At 37.8% G+C, this 17033-nt stretch overlaps 1 protein-coding gene across 3 annotated transcripts in view; it reads right to left on the reverse strand.

Annotated features, from left to right (window-relative positions):
- LOC121383106 overlaps positions 1-16831 on the reverse strand; it is a 48724-nt gene extending 31893 nt beyond the window's left edge. For 2 of the 3 annotated variants that reach the window (XR_005959259.1, XM_041512890.1), the window contains exons 1-5: positions 16723-16831; positions 15447-15515; positions 8420-8523; positions 1163-1258; positions 61-174 (exon numbers count right to left, since the gene is read on the reverse strand). Coding sequence is in view for 2 of the 3 variants with exons in the window: in XM_041512890.1 (XP_041368824.1) it covers positions 61-174; positions 1163-1258; positions 8420-8523; positions 15447-15515; positions 16723-16790 (451 nt within the window). In the remaining variant the exon portion in view is untranslated. Of the gene's footprint in view, positions 1-60; positions 175-594; positions 1120-1162; positions 1259-8419; positions 8524-15446; positions 15516-16722 lie in introns of those variants that run through there. The other variant, XM_041512891.1, reaches the window with a different exon arrangement.
- Between the last annotated feature and the right edge of the window lie 202 nt (positions 16832-17033).

The following is a 17033-nucleotide window of genomic DNA, read 5'->3' on the forward strand; positions in this document are numbered from 1 at the left end:
GAAAAATGACAACTGAACATGCATAATTATTAAAAACTAAATAAGCTTGTTACAACTCACTGTTGATACACTTAGGTCCGCCGAATCCATCCTCACAGGTACAGGTAGTGGTGGTTCTGTCCGGATTCCGTTCACACATGCCAGGGTAACACGCTGTCCGGTGTGAACATTGCACTGAAACAGAATTAACGTGACGGCATCAAGGCTATTGTGATTAAAAGTTCGACTAGTGGACATAAAAAGATGAGTTCAGATAGCTTTGTTATTGTAGTACAGATATCTTTCATAATTAGGTATTTATCTGCTATGTTCCAGAAACATATCAGAGGCGGATTTAGGAGGGGGCAGGGGCCCGCCCCCCCCCCCCCCTATATTTTGCGATAGTTATAATTTTATTATATATTAATTTTTATTTTTTACGACCCCCTCCAAACCTCCCCCAAAGTACCCTTGGCATTCCACCGTATGTCTCTGCCCCCCCCCCCCACACACACACACAAATGCATTTTCTGGATCCGCCACTGCACATAATACCAAAATGGAAATGACTGGTATGTCTGGAGTATTTTGATCAATACTCGTATTCGTATTAACTTGGTGTTCTTGTTCTGTTTAACGACAAGTGTAGACTCTCCTGAAACAAAATAAAATGAAAATGAAATGCATTAGTGTATTTTATGCATCATTTGTAAGAGTGTGTGCTGTCGCTAAGATGCTGAGGTGTCATTACATAAATATTAATTTCCTTTATTCAACAATAACCTATAAGCTACCTGAGCTTTCTGTCTGTGTTAGTGATTAGATGTTAGTAATTTGTGAAAGAGAAGCCTTACCCATGTAGTCGTTAAACTCGCTCCGGTCGAAGACGGCACCAGGATGCGAACCTAGTACTTGCCAGTCTAAAGACCGATGATTTAACCACTATACCACAAAGGCTGGTAATAACTCATAAAAATTGAGTGCATCAAGGCTTATAGATACTGCAACCCATCTCAATTCGCTTGCAAATTCTACTCCAAAAACAACAGAATATTATTGTGACGATTCTAGCTTTCTTGCAAATAATTTGTCCTCTTTTTTTCATTCGGGACATTCTTTGTTTATAACTGGCAACTAATTTATTATCCTCTGTGTCTCACTGCATTCTAGTGTAGATACTTACGTCCATCACATCTGTATCCGTCATAACCAGAGCGGCAGTTACAGTGACCGGGTCTGTCACAGTGTCCTCCGTTTTTGCAGTTTGGACGACAGATGGCTGTGGTGAAAAGATATAATTGTTTATATAGCTTATTTGAACGACAAAACCGTTACTATAATCAAAATTCGTATCTCCGTACAAAAACGACTCAATGGATCGATTTGACAAGGTCATTGTTGTCTACAGGAGAATACATTCTATAGGAAGACTTGAAGTCTGTTTTGACGAAACCTGCACAAGACAGACCTCGTTGGACAATTAGATGATTGAGATGGCATTCGGGCATAAATCACTATCGCTGCTGGAAAGGTGGATTGGTATTACTTTGTGCTGGCATCGGCCACACAGATTTAAGTCATATTATTTTAGAAAGGATCCTTCTCACCAGTGCGGACATTACCTGTGCACACTGACTGTGCGCCACATTTTGGTGGAGAGTAATCATCTGAAGCCGGGGAGAAAATATATATATTTGGTAACAAAAAGTTGGTGGAATCTTAAATTTCACCAAAACTTTATTTTAAAATTTTAAAAACATTTGAATTTCTAAAATCATTTGTGCTGGCATCGATCATACACATTTAATTAATTTTATTATTTCAAAAAGGACCCTCCTACTCAGTATGAAAATTACCAGTGCACACCGACTGTACGCCACATTTTTATGGAGTGTAAGCATTTGAAACCGACGAGAAACAGAAGTGTGTTGGAATCTTTAATTCCATAAAAATTAATTTTAAAGATTATAAAACATTTAGATTTTTAAGGATCCCAAAATGGAATATTTTAAAATATACTTACCTAAATTGTGTACTATATGTACTTTTCCCACATCTATTTACATTGCGTTTTTATATAATTTTTAATGTAAATACTCATATTCATACTTATCTTTGCTTGACACCCATTAGCCGATGTGCTGGAATATCGATAAATATTAATTAATTCAAATCAATGTGAAAACAGTGATTTCATCAGATGTGCGAGAAAGGTGGCACCCATCACGAGTACAGCCTATAGTTGTCAAGTCATCTTAACAATAAAAATATGTAGACTATTTTAACCAAAATTATAAAAAAGTATGTTCAGTATAAACAGGATCAATAATGCGTCATATCGGTAAATGGACTCTACATGTCTATCATAAAACGTTCTCGAAAGCGTCCAGGAATCCTTGAATATCATAACCCTAATGGGTCAACTTCTGTGCCGGAATCATACGACATTGTTTGAAAGTAGTATGCAATGAACATCAATGTACACTATAGACACCAATAGCTGGATTCCGAGGAATACTGATTAGTATAAATGGACAATTCACTTTATGAAATCTGAAGTCATCGCTTTTTTCATGAATACAGTTTTGAATCTCTGTGATGGAACATGCTCTTATTTCTTTTCGCCTGTGGCGATATTAATTGTTTTAGAGGGCCGTGTGCAGTTCCAATATGCACTTAAGCCCAGGTGGGCACTTTGTTACGTAATACCTCCGCGCGACCGTGGTCGAGCTGTGCCTAATACACACCCAGCCCAGGTGCGGAGGCCATGTGGCCAGTAGTTACGTAATACCTCCGCGAGTGCGGTTTTTACGACCGTGATTTTGGCGACTAGGCATCAGCAAGTCTGGCCATCTAAGGAAATATGCCGGCTTGGTCTCTGTGGAAATATCGCTTGATAGGGGGAGGACCGCGTTGTAACCCCAGGCGATATTCGGTTTTTATAATAAATAGCTAGGGTTTTAGAGATATCAGGGAGAAACATATTGGAAGGCTTCCAGGGAACACGTCCGTTTGGACTTGGTAAATATTATTTCTGCTCTGTTGTATAACCTTGATGTGATTGATGTGACTTTAAATATTTTAATACTGTATTATACCAATATTATTTAGACGGTGCTGCCGGTAATCAGACGCAGTAAACTGTAGGCTCACTGTTCTATATATATAAAGCTTAACCAGTCATCCTAGAAGACCAAGGTACACTGTAGGTTATTGTCTTTATTGTGATAGGTACCAGTATTAATTCTGTATTACAAGGTTACTGAATGAGTAGTTAAGGGTTAATTAAAAATTAACCAGTTTGGAATAGAGTTGTAATTCCTTTATTAATTAAGTTCCCCTGGAAGCGTTTCTCAATTATCACACGTGTGAGTGTTGTGTCACGGTGAAGTGATTAGAATATTGTGTAAACTAGACACCTAGAGATTAACTAATTAAGTGATCAGTTCTGGGTTGTTATAATTTGTTGTTGTTAATTAACTACTGCGGCAGTACATTGGTCAGCGTAGTATTAATACAGATTCCAAGTGTATTGTGTTTTTGTTGTGTTTTCTAGTGAACTAAACGTGCTATATTATATATACTTTATATAAGATCTTATCTCTGTTCATACCTAGAGACGAGCCACGCGGGTATATACTGCCCGATACAGAGAGATCTAATATATATACAGTTAGGAGAGATATTTGGATAATCGTGTGTTTCATTCAGTTACGGGTATTATAGGATCCCCGTGACAATCTCTATGCACAGATCGAATAGAAGGTAATCTGTCATCCTGTTGTCATTGAATTATATAAGATTATCAATATAGCAGAAAGTAAAATTACATTCATCATCCAGCTTCCTTATCGTGGTTCCTGATAGGTGCGGACTTTCCCTTTCAATCTGGATTCATTGTTTTGAACCATTCTTCATGACGTTCGTTCTGTTAACATTTTAGTATGATCCCTATTTACCTATAGATCATCCAATATGATTATCATTGAACATCAGTGGACAACTGACAATGGCTTTAGATTCGTAAACTCAAAGACAGTCTGTATCCATATCTGACAGAAAAGAGGTCTTCCACAGTTGTTTCTGGACAAAAAGCCGATTCTTGTTGTGGAGGAGACCACATTTCTGGGGGTTATATTTGACAGGAGGCTACCTTTTGTGTCCCATTTAAAATATGTTAGAAAGAAGGGATTAAAGGTCCTCAATACTTTGAAAGACTGAATGGGGAGTAGACCAGACGGTTATGCTCTGCCTGTACAGAACTCGTGTGAGATCATAAACTGACAAATAATGCATTGCTTATGGGTCAGCACGCATGTCTTACTTGCAGATGCTAGATTCTACCCTATCTTGGTGCTTTTAGAACATCTATGGAGAGCTTGTACGTTGATGCACACGAACGTAATTTGGGTGCTTGACGTGCAAAGCTATCTCCGCAGTATGCTACCCAGATTAAGTTTTTGCCAAAACATCCTGCACATAATGCGGGTTTTTTAATAACAAGTATGTGAAATTGTTCGATGCGAGGCCGAGTGCCATCCGAACATTTGCTCTTCGCATTAAGCATTTTTTATCAGTTTCCAACATTGATTTAACAGACATTTTGGAAACATTTCCATATTTCGTTTTGCCACATATATCACGTGTATCAAACCACCCAACATTGTATTTGATCTTATGGCTCTGAAGAAACATCGCACAGATGCAGATATTTATAAACAACATTTCATGGAAACCCAAGACAGGTACCGTGATTACATTCCTGTTTACATCGACTGATCACGGGATGAGAATTATGTGGCTTCTGCTACAATCTTTCCATCAGACACAATGGAATTGCATGATTTAGCATCGACCTTTACTGCTCAAATTTGGTCAATCATTAAAACTCCTGGAACAGATTACGGGTTCATATGCATCCAACTATATTATCTTTACAGACTCACTTTCGTGTCTCCGGGCTTTAAAGAACATTACGTTGGAGCATCTCTTGTTTCGTATGGTGATACGAAAGTGTGTATTTTCATCCATTGTCAATAAAGATGCTATTTTTTATTGGATACCCAGCCATGTTTGGCATTATGGGCAATGAAAAGAAAGATTATACTGCCAAGTCTACTTTGAATTTGCCCCTATGCCAGTGTTGGTGTTCCCTACAGTAATGTTTAATATCATATTAACCATTATATCCTTTATATTTGGCAAGATGGGTGGCAGTCATCCTACATGCGGCGAAGGAAAGGTGACGTAGTCTTGAGCCGTGCTCGCATCCACCACTCACATTTGACGTATTTGTTTATTGTAAGGAAGGATATTTCTCGTCAGTTCTTTTTCTTCAGCGTTCGATTGGTTGTACTATATCCTTTGTCCCGTGAAAGTTGCAAAAAGGACTGTCACGCGTAGATCTTTTGCAGAGCCCCACAGCTTGGCATCCATCGTAATACTCACAGGCCAGATTTGTTGCCTCTCTCTGTTATAGACCGGCCTCGGTGGCGTCGTGGTTAGGCCATCGGTCTACAGGCTGGTAGGTACCTGGGTTCGGATCCCAGTCGAGGCATGGGATTTTAAAATCCAGATACCGACTCCAAACCCTGAGTGGGTGCTCTGCAAGGCTCAATGGGTAGGTGTAAACCACTTGCACCGACCAGTGATCCATAACTGGTTAAACAAAGGCCATGGTTTGTGCTATCCTGCCTGTGGGAAGTGCAAATAAAAGATCCCTTGCTGCCTGTCATAAAGCAGTAACATATGTGGCGACAGCGGGTTTCCTCTAAAAAAAAAAAAACCAGTGTCAGAATGACCATATGTTTGACGTCCAGCAGCCGATGATAAGATTAAAAAAAAATCAATGTGCTCTAGTGGCGTCGTTAAATAAAACAAAATTTACTTTACTCTCTGTTATAGAGTGGACAGGACTGCAGGAAGTGTTGTGGTGTTTGGTCATCTTTTTCACAATAACAGAGATCCGAGGGCTGAATACCAATCTTTTTAAGATGTCCTTTCAGTCCGCAGTGACCTGTCCTCAGGCAAAAAATTGTTGTTTGCTCGTGGCGAGACAGTTGGTGGAGAGGATCTTGATGTAGATTGTATCCGCCATTTGAAACAAGGAAGGTGGATTTTTGCCTGTTGCGGATCAGAGGTTTGGTTTCTATTTAAGATAGATCTGACAGGGGCTGATCTTTTTTGCTTCCCTCCTTTGCCAGCAGATCGGCGATTTCATTGCCTGTTATGCCTGTGCCAGTTCATTGATGTTGTCCACTAGTCTCTTCTGTGAGTCGTCAGTTTTTTTCAGAGGTTAGGGTCTGCAATGCTGAAAGGGAGTCTGAGAAGATGATTACTTTCTTGGGTTTTATTTTCCCCACAGTTTCTGAATCTATGTAGCGTTGTAGAGTGCCAGGAGTTCAGCTTTATAGTTTGAGCACAGACTTCCACCTGGTTTTGACAGAGAAACGGGAGGCAATCCTGGTCTCTTGATGTAAACATCACATCCTCCATTTCGTGTGGCATTTTCTGCAGATCCATCAGTGAAGATGTGGGTCCAGGATTGTTGCAGGGTAGCATCTATCTCCTCCATGGTCAGAGCCTTCAGCACAATGTCACTCTGGTCTTTTTTCAGTGATGCCAGGGATGGTGATCCGGACCTCTCCTAGCAGAGTTTTTTTAGGGCCAGGTGCTTTGGTTCCGTCCTTCGCATAGCTTTGGATTGACTGTCAAAATGTCAGCTTGTCTACGTTGGTACTCTTTGACCAGGTGGTGCAGGCTTTTTTGTTTGAGCCTGCTTTGGTGAGGTTCTGAAGCCTGTTGTGCAAAGGATGGCCTGGCTGCCTCTTCATCTTTTCGATATGGGTGACAAGCTTTGCCTGTCTTCTGCTCTCAAGAGGCTCAACTCCGGTTGTGTTTTCCATCGTGGTTATGGGAGTACTTTTCATGGCTCCAAGGATTGTTCTTAAACCAACATTTTGGACACGGTCCAGTTTGTTGGTGTGTGTCTTGGCTGTGGTTGCACGTGCGCTGGCTCCATATTCCAATGTTGGTCTGACTGCTCCTGTGTACACAATGTTGAGTATCTTAGAGTTAGCTCCCCAGTGTGTTCCTGGGAGGTTTTTTTTCATCAGGCATAACTTCCTGATTCCTTTTGCTACCATTTGTTCGATTTGTGGTTTCCATGATAGACGTCTGTCAAGTTTCACTCCAAGAAAAATGGGTGTTTCTACTTGGGGTAGTGTTCTGTCTCCTAGCTTGAGGGTGATCTTTTCCTTGGCGATTGCGAGAGAGAAGACTGTCGCCTGTGTCTTCATTTCGCTAATCTGAAGACCCCAATCATGTGTCCACTGGTGTATACTTCTGACAGCTTCTTGAATCCTATAAGCAGCATGTGCAGTGTGGTCCGCTGCACTCCATACAGCAAGATCATCTGCGTGCAGGGTGTTAGACACATGTCTTGGGAGTATGGCCGTGATGTTGTTGATGTACAGGAGAAAGAGTGTGGGTGAAAGGACGCCTCCTTGTGGAACTCCTCGCATTTTCATCTCTCACTGACGTATCCATCTAATTTGACCCTTGCTGATCTGTCATGCAGGAAGCAACGGATCCATCTGTACATTCTCCCTGATACGCGACTCTGGAGCACCTTCAGTAGCAGGCCCTCTCACCATACCTTGTCGAAAGCTTTTGTCAGGTCGAAGAAAACGGTGACAACATTCTTCTTTTCTTGAAATGCGTTCTCTATCTCTTGGGCAATGAGAGCATATTGATCTTCCGTGCCTTCTATATCCAGTCTGTGTTTGTGACAGAGCTTTGCTGTCTTCCAGGAAGGACAACAGTCTTCTGTTGATCACTTTCTCCAGTAGTTTTCTCAGGCAACTCAGAAGGCTTATAGGTCTGTAGTTGTTCGGGTTCTTCTTATCTTTTCCTTTCTTCTACGTGGTAGGAACAGTTCCAATGTTTCATGACTCATTGAAACGTTTTAGCAGTGAACACTGACTGTGTGCCATAATTTGTTGAGTGCAATCGTCTAAAGCCGACGAAAACCAATATATTTGGCAATAGAAATGTTTTGGAATCTTTCAAAATTCCACCCAGAAATTTTAAAGTTTTTAAAACATTTAATTTTATTAAGTTTTAAAATATACTTACCTGATTTTTGTATTCTACAACATTTTAAAATATACTTACTTTGATATTTGTATTGTATTCTACTGTAAGTTTCTCACAGCTCTTTACATTGTGTTTTACATAATTATACAATTTATATTTTGATGGAAATAATCATATTGATGTACTTACCTATGTTTGACATCTCTATTTTTGTGCTGGGGTGTCGTTATGCATTCATTCATTCATTAATATGATAAAAACGAATGCGTGATAGCTCACCTATATATTTTTATGCTAGGATGACGTTAAACATTAATTCATCCACTCATTCATTCCCTCTCACCTTTGACGCAGTCTTTCCTATAATAGGACAGATAGGTCCACCCAGGACAGCAGTAGGCTTCGTAGTGGTATCTCGCTACCCACCTGTATGGCCGATAACAGCACCTGTAATCATTACAATTGTAAAATGTACCCGTTAGATGCACTGTAGTATTAATGCTTGTTTATTTACCATAGTAACAAAATAAATTATACATGGCGTTAATTTTATCAGCAGTTCTTTCATATGTTTTATAGTATATTATCATTGAGTATACCTTTCTAAACATAGTGGTGGTCAAGAAAGGGGATAACATCTGATATATTGCTGGATATGTGAAAATGCAAAGCGTTTCTTTTGTAGATTATTATATCAAACATGGTAAATATTAAGCTCAGAAAGATCTTGGTAACCATATGTCTGACGTCATATAACCGTAAACAAAATGTGTTGAGTGTGTCGTTAAATAAAACAATGCATTCATTCAGGTGCCTTTATAGCAAAAGTGAACAAGATGTATGCCATTATCTCAATGTGTGGCTTCATCCCCTGGGTTTCATTATTTCGATAATCCAATCATGATGATCCCCTGTTTCTAAGGTAAATGATAGTAGTAGAAGAAGGAAAAGTCTAGTTATTTTATTGTTGTGTCACATGTTGTACATAAATCATTGAATATAAATATATGTATATATACAAAGGTTAAAAAGTATAGCATCCGGCCAAACAGCCCACGAGACACTCCAAACATTTGAAATTTTAAAATATTTAAAAGAACGTTGTGCTAACTTATAGGTTAAACATAACTTATTATGTGTTTATTCTAAAATGCAATACTGATGATAAATTTCAATTGGGTTAATCAGTATATACGGACAGGTCACCTATAAGAGTAGAAGACAGTGGAAGATCAGTTCTATTATCTACACTGATTGACCAGTGCTTCAGCTGATGCTAAACACACATAATGGGTTTGGTAAATTATGAATAATCATGAATCTTGAATTATTAGTAATCGGCAATTACGATTACATTAGCAATGTAATCCATTACGATTGCGATTACATGGCATTCTCAAAACTCAGAACATGAAAATATATATATATCTGTCTCTCTATATATAATTATTTATTTATCATATATTAGCTAGCATATCCAGTGTAATCAAAGTATATGATATTTTTCAAATCACATACTTTGAGAATTTGATAACTTTGCAAATTAGATGTAAATTTAGATGCGGATATGGGGCCCTAAATTTTGCGACAGTTATAATTTTATTATATATTAATTTTCATTTCTTTACGATCCCCTCCACACCTCCCCCAAAGTTCCATTGGCATTCCGCCTCATGTCATTGTGGCTCCCAAAATGGATTTTCTGGATCCGCCACTGAAATTATTCGAGGTCACAGCACTACGTTTATTGACATTTAAGCAACCGTACTTAGGTGACACTCTATAATTGGCGTATGCATTCATAATCATCAAACAAATAGCAATAGCAAGTTTACACAGAAATTCGTCGAGCGTTCTGAAAACAAATAATGTAAAACACTAGTTTATTTTCGATGTACGGATATCCATAATGCAGTCATTCAGGTTTGACGTCATTTCCATTAAAAAAGACACCCCGTCACATATTCGTACGTCATTTGAATATCGCGTAATGGCTGACTGGAATTAAAGTTGGTTATACAGTTTACAAAAACGCGTTGTATGAAGTTTGAGATTATATGATAAAAATATTACCCTCGTGTGTTTCGTATTCGTCAATATCATATATTATGAAAAAAATCGCAAGAGGCCCGCATAATACAATTTTTATTCATAATATATGATATTGACGATATCGAAAAACACTTTGGTAACACCCCCCCCCCCTCACACAAACACACATACATACATGCATACATACATAATACATACATAATACATTAATACATGCATACATACATACATACATAGATACCTACACACACGCACACACACACATACACGCACACACGCACACACGCACACAAACATATACAGAGGTTATTACAAGAGTGTTTTCCGGTATCGTCAATAATATATATTAGGAATAAAAATTGTATTATGCGAGCATAATACATTATTTTTAATCCTAATATGTGATATTAACGATACCGAAACACACGACGGTAATAATCTTTTTATCATATAATCTCAAGCTTAATACAACGTGTTTTTGTAAACTGTACACGCAACTTTAATTTCAGTCCGCCATTACTAGATATTCAAATGACGTAAGAATATTTGGTGCGGTATCTTTGTGAATGGAAATGACGTCATACACGAATGGTGTCATTTTGGATGTCCTTACATCAAAATAAACTAGTGCACAACTTTTTTTGCTTTCTGAACGCTTGACTGCTTTCAGTGTAAAAATTGCTGTTGAAATGTTTTTATTTGATGACTATGAATGCATACGTCAATTATGGAGTGTCACTCTAGTACGTTTGCTTAGATGTCAATAAACCTAGTGCCGTGACCTAGCTTAATTTACATTTAATTTGCAAAGTTATAAAATACTTTGATTGCACTGAAAATGTAAGATATTATATTATCACACACACACACACACACACACACACACACACACACACACACACACACACACACACACACACACACACACACACACAGACAGACAGACATACATACACACGATATAATATCTTACATTTTCAGTGCAATCAAAGTATATGATATTTTTCAGATCACACATTTTAAGAATTTTATAAGTTTGCAAATTAGATGTAAATTAATCGAGGTCACGGCACTAGGTTTATTGACATTTAAGCAAACGTACCAGGGTGACACTCCATAATTGAGGTGTGCATTCATAGTCATCACATAAAAACATTTCAATAGCAATTTTACACTGAAATATGTCCAGCGTTCAGAAAACAAACAACAACAACAAAAAAACCGTTATGCACTAGTTTATTTTGATGTAAGTGTGATGTTGTTTCCAGACGATGATCTGGAATTATGCCGCTAGACATAATCATTAAGACAGTCGACCACATGACACGTTATTCCCAGTCGAACCTGAATATAACGTTCACTCAAGGGACCTGGCAAAAGTGGCCGTTATGGACAGGTGGCTGTTATATACAGATAAAGGAAAACACATATAAAGAGAGGTTTATTACCCTCGTGTTTTTCGGTATCGTCAATATCATATATTAGGAATAAAAATTGTATTATGCGAGCCTCTGGTGAGCATAATACATTATTTTTATTCCTAATATATGATATTGACGATACCGAAATACACGAGGGTAATAATCTCTTTATCATATAATCTCAAGCTTAATACAACTTTAATTCCAGTCCGCCATTACTAGATATTCAAATGACTTAAGAATATGTGGAGCGGTGTATTTTTGAATGGAAATGACGTCAAACTCGAATGATGTCATTTTGGATGTCCTCACATCAAAACTTGTTTTTTTGTTGTTGTTTTTTGTTGTTTTTTTTGTTTTTGTTGTTGTTGTTGTTGTTTTTTTGGGGGGTCTGAACGTTGGACAGCTTTCAGTGTCAAATTGCCATTGAAATGTTTTTATTCGATGACTATGAATACATACATCAATTATGGAGTGTCACACAAGTACGCTTGCTTAAATGTCAATAAACCTTGTGCCGTGACCTTGATGTAATGTGCAAAGTTATCAAATTCTTAAAATATGTGATCTTAAAAATATCACATACTTATATGATAAAATAATTTACTATAAAAACCCCTCTACTAAACTGAAATGTATAAAGTATCAGCAGCCATTATAAAATATGTAATGAGACAGAGAGAGAGAGAGAGAGAGAGAGAGAGAGAGAGAGAGAGAGAGAGAGAGAGAGAGAGAGAGAGAGAGAGAGAGAGAGAGAGAGAGAGAGAGAGGAGGGTGGAGAGGGGGATGGAGAGAGAGAGACAAACTCTTTACTACATAAAAATGTTATTTAAAGCATCAATGTAATACGTTTTGTTGAAACTCATTCTATTACACACTTTTTGAAAAGGTAATTTATCTTTGATTGCTTTTCACCGCATTATGTTACCCATTTAACTAAGGCACGACACGCAAAAGGCTGAAGGTAAGAAATCATTATACATTAACAAAAGGTTCAATGGCTAAACAAACATGGTGGCAGATTGTCAGACTAGCGTCTGACTAGCAGCAATCACATACCTTGAAATATATTACCTGTAAGTGTGGACGAGTTGAATGTATGTGTAAGTTCAATGCTACAGTCATATCGGAAACCAGCTCCTGTTCAATTCTGATATGTGTGATTACAGATGAAGAAGAATGCTTGCTAAGTTGGGAAACCGCACAAAAACTAAACTTACTGAAAGCCGTACCGCATGTAAAGCAAATACCAAAGAAGATCATGGAAGAATATTCTTATCTGTTCACGGGTGTTGGTAAATTGAAGGATTTTCAAGTCCAATTACACATTGATAAACATGTGCCATCAGTAGCTCACCAACATAGACGTGTTCCGTTTCATGCGCAGGAAGACATTAAAAAACTAACTGAAATTGATTTGGAACGTGATGTCATAGTAAAAGCAACAGGACCTACTCCATGGGTATCACTTCTAGATGTAGTTCTTAAACAAAATTCTCCAGGCAATGTACGTGTATGTGTTGACATGCGATCTCCAAATGTAGCCATCCACAGAAAGAGAGAGACATGCAGTTCCAACTCTTTGAGTTATCTACACTCTTATCAAATACTACAGTGTTGAGCAAACTAGACCTTAATCAAGGTTACAGCCAGCTGGAGTTAACAGAAGATTCGCAGTACATTACAACGTTTTCGACTCATCTTGGCTTGTATCGGTATAAACGTTTAAACTATGGAATCAACAGTGCAGCTGAAGTGTTTCAAGAAGCAATTCGTCAAGGTCTACATGGTCTAAACGGTGTGACGAACTGGAGTGATGACATTCTTGTCTTTGGGCGTGACCAAAAAGATCACGTCTCAAATCTTAGAGCAGTGTTCGAACGTCTGCGGGAAGAGGGGCTAACACTTAACCGAGAAAAGTGTGTGTTCAATAAAACGTCACTTGAATTTCTAGGTCATGTGTTCAGTGCTGAAGGCACGAAGTCTAGTCCAGAGAAGCTGTCCTCTATCTTGGACATGCCACCACCTAAGAATGCATTGGAATTCCGAAGTCTACTTGGGATAACAAATTTCTGTGGTGCTTGACATGTGCCAAACTATGCAACACTAACTCATGAACTTAGACTGCTTACAAAGAAAGGCACACAGTGGGAGTGGACAGACAAACAAGATGCTGCTCTTAGTCAACAGCATTATCATACTTTGAACCAAAGTTGGATATAGCATTGTATGTGGACGTTAGTCTAGTTGGACTGTGTGCTGTACTCACACAAATATGTGCAAATGAATCACCAACAGTCATTCAGTTTGCAAGTCGATCACTTATCCCAACAGAGCAAAGTTGCTCGCAAACAGAACGTGAGGCGCTAGCTGTCACATGGGCTTGTGAATATTTCCATTTCTACGTGTTTGGTGCTTTTTTCAGAATATATACAAATCATAAACCACTTTTAGCCATACTTGGCAATCCGAAGGTACGATTTACACAGCGCATTGAACGATGGGTTATGAGGACACAAATGTACTCATTCGACATAATTTACAGACCTGGAGCTGATAATCCTGCTGATTATCTCAGTCGACATCCAGTACAACAGAATGTCAGCAGTCATGAAGATAAAATTGCAGAGGAATACATTCCAAAAGCAATGACGATTGGTCATGTTGTCATCGCAACAAACAATAAGGTGACACTTCAAGCTGTAATTGCTGCAATTTAGACTGGAAAATGGCATATCAATGAAACATGCAACAAAAACCTGGATAAGCAACTGTTTAAGACACTATAACTGTTTAAAAGTGAACTGTCGCTGGCAGCTGACAACCAGATTCTCCTAAAAGGTTCTCAGATTGTGTTACCACAAACTCTGTGTCAACAAGCTATTGACTTGGCGCATATTGGTCATCAGGGAATCAGTCTGTTGAAAATACTGTAAAGAATTATATGACGTCAAATTACGACGTCTGCACCAGCGCGCGAACCACTGAAGATATCAGAACTTCCTAACTCACCATGGTCTGAGGTGAGTGCTGATTTTGGACAAATTGCAACTGGTGACTTTCTACTTGTCATCATGGATGAATATTCGCGATATGTCATAGTGGACGTTTTGTCTAGCATTTCAGCTCAAAGCGTCATTCCCAGATTCGACAAAGTATTCGCAGAATGGTCCTCCTTTCAATGGATACGACTTCAGGAGATATGCTGAGTATGCAGGTTTTAAGCATAGGAAAATCACCCCATTATGGCCCCGTGCTAATGCGGAAACAGAACGCTTTATGCGAACCATCAAGAAGACTATCAAAGGAGCAATTGAACAAGGATGCAGTTGGTAACAAGAGATGTACAAATTCCTGCTATCGTACCGTGCGACTCCACACACCTCAATTGGGGTACCCCCAGCTACTGCGTTATTCTCAAGAAACGCAGTGTCGTGCGTTCATTCTGCGTGGAGATAACAGCGACATACATTTGATAAACGACATGTGTGACATACTGTTCGCCCATACTAGTGTCGTAGTGCTTCACCTGTTTGGATTTTATTTGTTTACCGATTATAATCATTGCAAGTCGGCAGTCAGGTAAGCCAGTTTTACTATTTTACGAGTACGTTTCATGATACATTTCTCGTGATCATAGGGGGCGCTTATATTAGAGGGGGCGCTACAAATAGGAACAATACGGTATATATATATATATATATATATATATATATATATATATATATATATATATATATATATACATGTATGTATGTACATACATTACATACATACATATATATATATATATGTATATATATATATATATATATATATATATATATATATATATATAGTAGGACACAAAAGCGCACTCATTGCGATTTCTATTTGTCTGTATATGGAAATACTTACCCAAGCCAAGTCCAATAAGCACACACTCTTACGTTATGGTATGTAACAACTCTGCGATAACAGACATTTCTGCAAAAATAAATGTAAAAATGTGATATCCAGTGAAATAAGTCAAATCATACTTGTTTTCTCTGTGACGTATACGTTAACTGCAAGCGCATGCTCCGTATAAAGGTTTAAATGTGTTTTCAACCTAACTTAAAATTGAGGATATGAAAAACATAGAATATTGCATTTGTCTCCGTTAGATAGAATTTTTTTGACAACTCGTTATTTAAAAACGTATACAACTCGCTTTCGCTCGATAAGATACGTTTAGAAACAACTCGCTGTAACATAAATGGCATCAATAGTTCGTTTGCGTCAAAATAAAACCGATAGATTGGCATGTAACTATATACTAAATAATACTCTAACTCGTATAAAAGCTACTATTAAGTTTTCAATCCGTACCAACTCTCATAACATTTCTTTTTTTTACAAAAAGATTCTATGCAAATAAAAAAACGTTTCTTAACAAATTACAATCAAATTACATAAATTAAAGCCCAATTTTAATATCGAGGTGAATAAAATGCTACAAGAGCAAAGCTTTACACCTATACTGATTTTATTTCATTCTAGCCAGTGCACCATGACTGGTATATCAAAGGTCGTGGTATGTGCTATACTGTATGTGGGATAATGCATTTGATATGTCCCTTGCTATTAATGGGGAAATATGGCGGATTTCCTCTCTAAAATATACGTCAAAACGTTGCTATTTTTGACAACAAATAGCCGATGATTATTAAATAATGTGCTCTAATGCTGTCGTTAAACAAAACAAACTTTAACTTTATATACATTTTCAGTTTATTAATTCCGAAAGTTATATATCAATGTATTGGTGGTTCACTCTAACTTAAAAAAAAATCGGGTTTTAACAAATTGATCGTGTTTCTGGGCAAATATATAATACTTTTCTTTCTCCACCACCCCACCCCATAAAAATCATACAAACTGTATAATGTGTTTTGTGATGTTTTGAAAATGGCTTAATCATTACCGATATTGTATAATATAACAAAATTGACTTCTATTCTAATTTTAAATCCTATTTTACATTTTGTCTACTTTTTATAACAGTCTCAACCCATCGATGGAGTAACTCTGAACATCAACGCATTTGAACTTTACCAAACGCATGGCATTGCATAGTTTATTTGGTAAGACATTAACCAGTAGCATGCACATAAGCAGGTAACAATAAAACATGATTTAAAAAAAAACTTACCCTGACCACCCATGACACAAAGTTACACCAGTAACCAGAAACAAAAGCGAGATCAGTTTCAGGCCCATCTTGGATGGATGCACGCGGCCAACGGACTATGAGATCGTCGGAACCAGGAACAATATTAACCGCTGGCCGTGTTATAATTAGTAAAGCATATATAACCAATAGGAGACGACGTGCACAATTAGGGAAGTAAATTCAAATGTCAAACAACATTTAGACGTATTTCTGGGGAATAATAAGTTTTTTCACAAACCAGATCAGCGTACTAAGCCTAAGATGATCATTGTTATACAGTGAAGTTAAAA

Source organism: Gigantopelta aegis, chromosome 10, assembly GCF_016097555.1.
Source record: "Gigantopelta aegis isolate Gae_Host chromosome 10, Gae_host_genome, whole genome shotgun sequence".
Classification (NCBI taxonomy): domain Eukaryota; kingdom Metazoa; phylum Mollusca; class Gastropoda; order Neomphalida; family Peltospiridae; genus Gigantopelta; species Gigantopelta aegis.